The sequence below is a fragment of the Geospiza fortis genome, unplaced genomic scaffold (assembly GCF_000277835.1).
Source record: "Geospiza fortis unplaced genomic scaffold, GeoFor_1.0 scaffold371, whole genome shotgun sequence".
Lineage (NCBI taxonomy): Eukaryota > Metazoa > Chordata > Aves > Passeriformes > Thraupidae > Geospiza > Geospiza fortis.
In genome coordinates, this window is record NW_005054597.1 from 319,663 (window position 1) to 320,994 (window position 1,332).

Consider the following 1,332-nt stretch of genomic DNA (forward strand, 5'->3'; position numbering starts at 1 on the left):
TGTTTTCCAGTTGTTCAGTAACTGAGGGATCTCAAAGCTTGCTTTCATTTCAATCTCACTTATAGTTTCTGTATTCTCAAAATCTTTTGCCAGGCAATCATATTTATAAGGCTTTCCTGTTCCATCTTCCCCAACAATGGAGGAGATGGGTGCAGGGGTGGCACGGGTGTGCTCGTGCCCTCAGAGCTGTGTCTCCTGAAGATGAAACTCCTCCAAACCCACCCCAGAGCTGTGCCTGTCTCCCCACAGGGACCTGAAGAACAACCTGATCAGCACGGTCCAGCCAGGCGCCTTCCTCGGCCTCCCCGAGCTGAAGCGGCTGTAAGTGCTGGGGCTGGCCCCGGGGCTGGCCCTGGGGACATCAACGGGGACAATGGGGCATCCCCAGCCCTGATGGCCCCTCCGCTGTCCTCGCAGGGACCTCTCCAACAACCGCATCGGCTGCCTGAGCGCCAGCGTCTTCCAGGGCCTCCACAACCTCCTCCGACTGTAAGTGGCTCTCTGGGGACATCCTGGCCAGCCCCGTCCCATCTCCTGAGAGCCAGGGGGTGTGTGGGCACACCCACCGGTGTCCCCTCTCCCAGCAGCCCCCTGGGCACCTCCATGCCATCTTGCTCTCTTGTCCCACAGGAACATGTCCGGAAACATCTTCTCCAGCCTCCCGCCCGGTGTTTTTGACGAGCTCCCCTCCCTGAAAGTCGTGTGAGTTGGTGCCCTGGGATTTCAGCACAGGCTGGGGGGGTTCCTGCTGGGACCCTCAGGGCTGGCAGGTGCTCCTGCCCTGCAGTGACACCAACCCTTGCTTTGGTGCCCTGCCGAGGGTCTCAGACCCTGCAGTGACACCATCCCTTTGCAGGGACTTTGCCACCATCCCCTTGCTTTGCCACCCTGCCAAGGGTCTCAGGGCCAGTGGGTGCCCCAGCTCTGCAATGACACCATCCCTTGCAGGGACTTTGCCACCCTGCCAAGGGTCTCAGGGCTGGCAGTGGCACCATCCCCTTGCTTTGCCACCCTGCTGAGGGTCTCAGAGGCAGCAGTTACCCCAGCCCTGCAGTGACACCATCCCTTGCAGGGACTTTGCCACCCTGCCGAACGTCTCAGGGTCGGTGGCTGCCCCAGCCCTGCAGTGACACCATCTCCTTGCTTTGCCACCATCCCCTTGCTTTGCCACCCTGCCGAGGCTCTCAGGCCCTGCAGTGACACCATCCCTTGCAGGGACTTTGCCACCGAGTACCTGACGTGCGACTGCAACCTGCGCTGGGTGCTGCGCTGGGCCCGGGAGCGGCCGGCGCAGCTCTCGGAGCGCACGGCGTGCGCCTTCCCCCGGCAGCT

At 61.9% G+C, this 1,332-nt stretch overlaps 1 protein-coding gene across 1 annotated transcript in view; it reads left to right on the plus strand.

Moving 5' to 3' along the window:
* Positions 1 to 205: 205 nt before the first annotated feature.
* The window catches only part of ADGRA2 (adhesion G protein-coupled receptor A2), a gene marked incomplete at its 5' end in the record, with an annotated part of 8,347 nt that continues 7,220 nt past the window's right edge, over positions 206 to 1,332 (plus strand). The window contains 4 exon segments of the mRNA XM_031064491.1: positions 206 to 321; positions 418 to 489; positions 631 to 702; positions 1,216 to 1,326. Of these exon segments, the coding sequence (XP_030920351.1) occupies positions 206 to 321; positions 418 to 489; positions 631 to 702; positions 1,216 to 1,326 (371 nt within the window).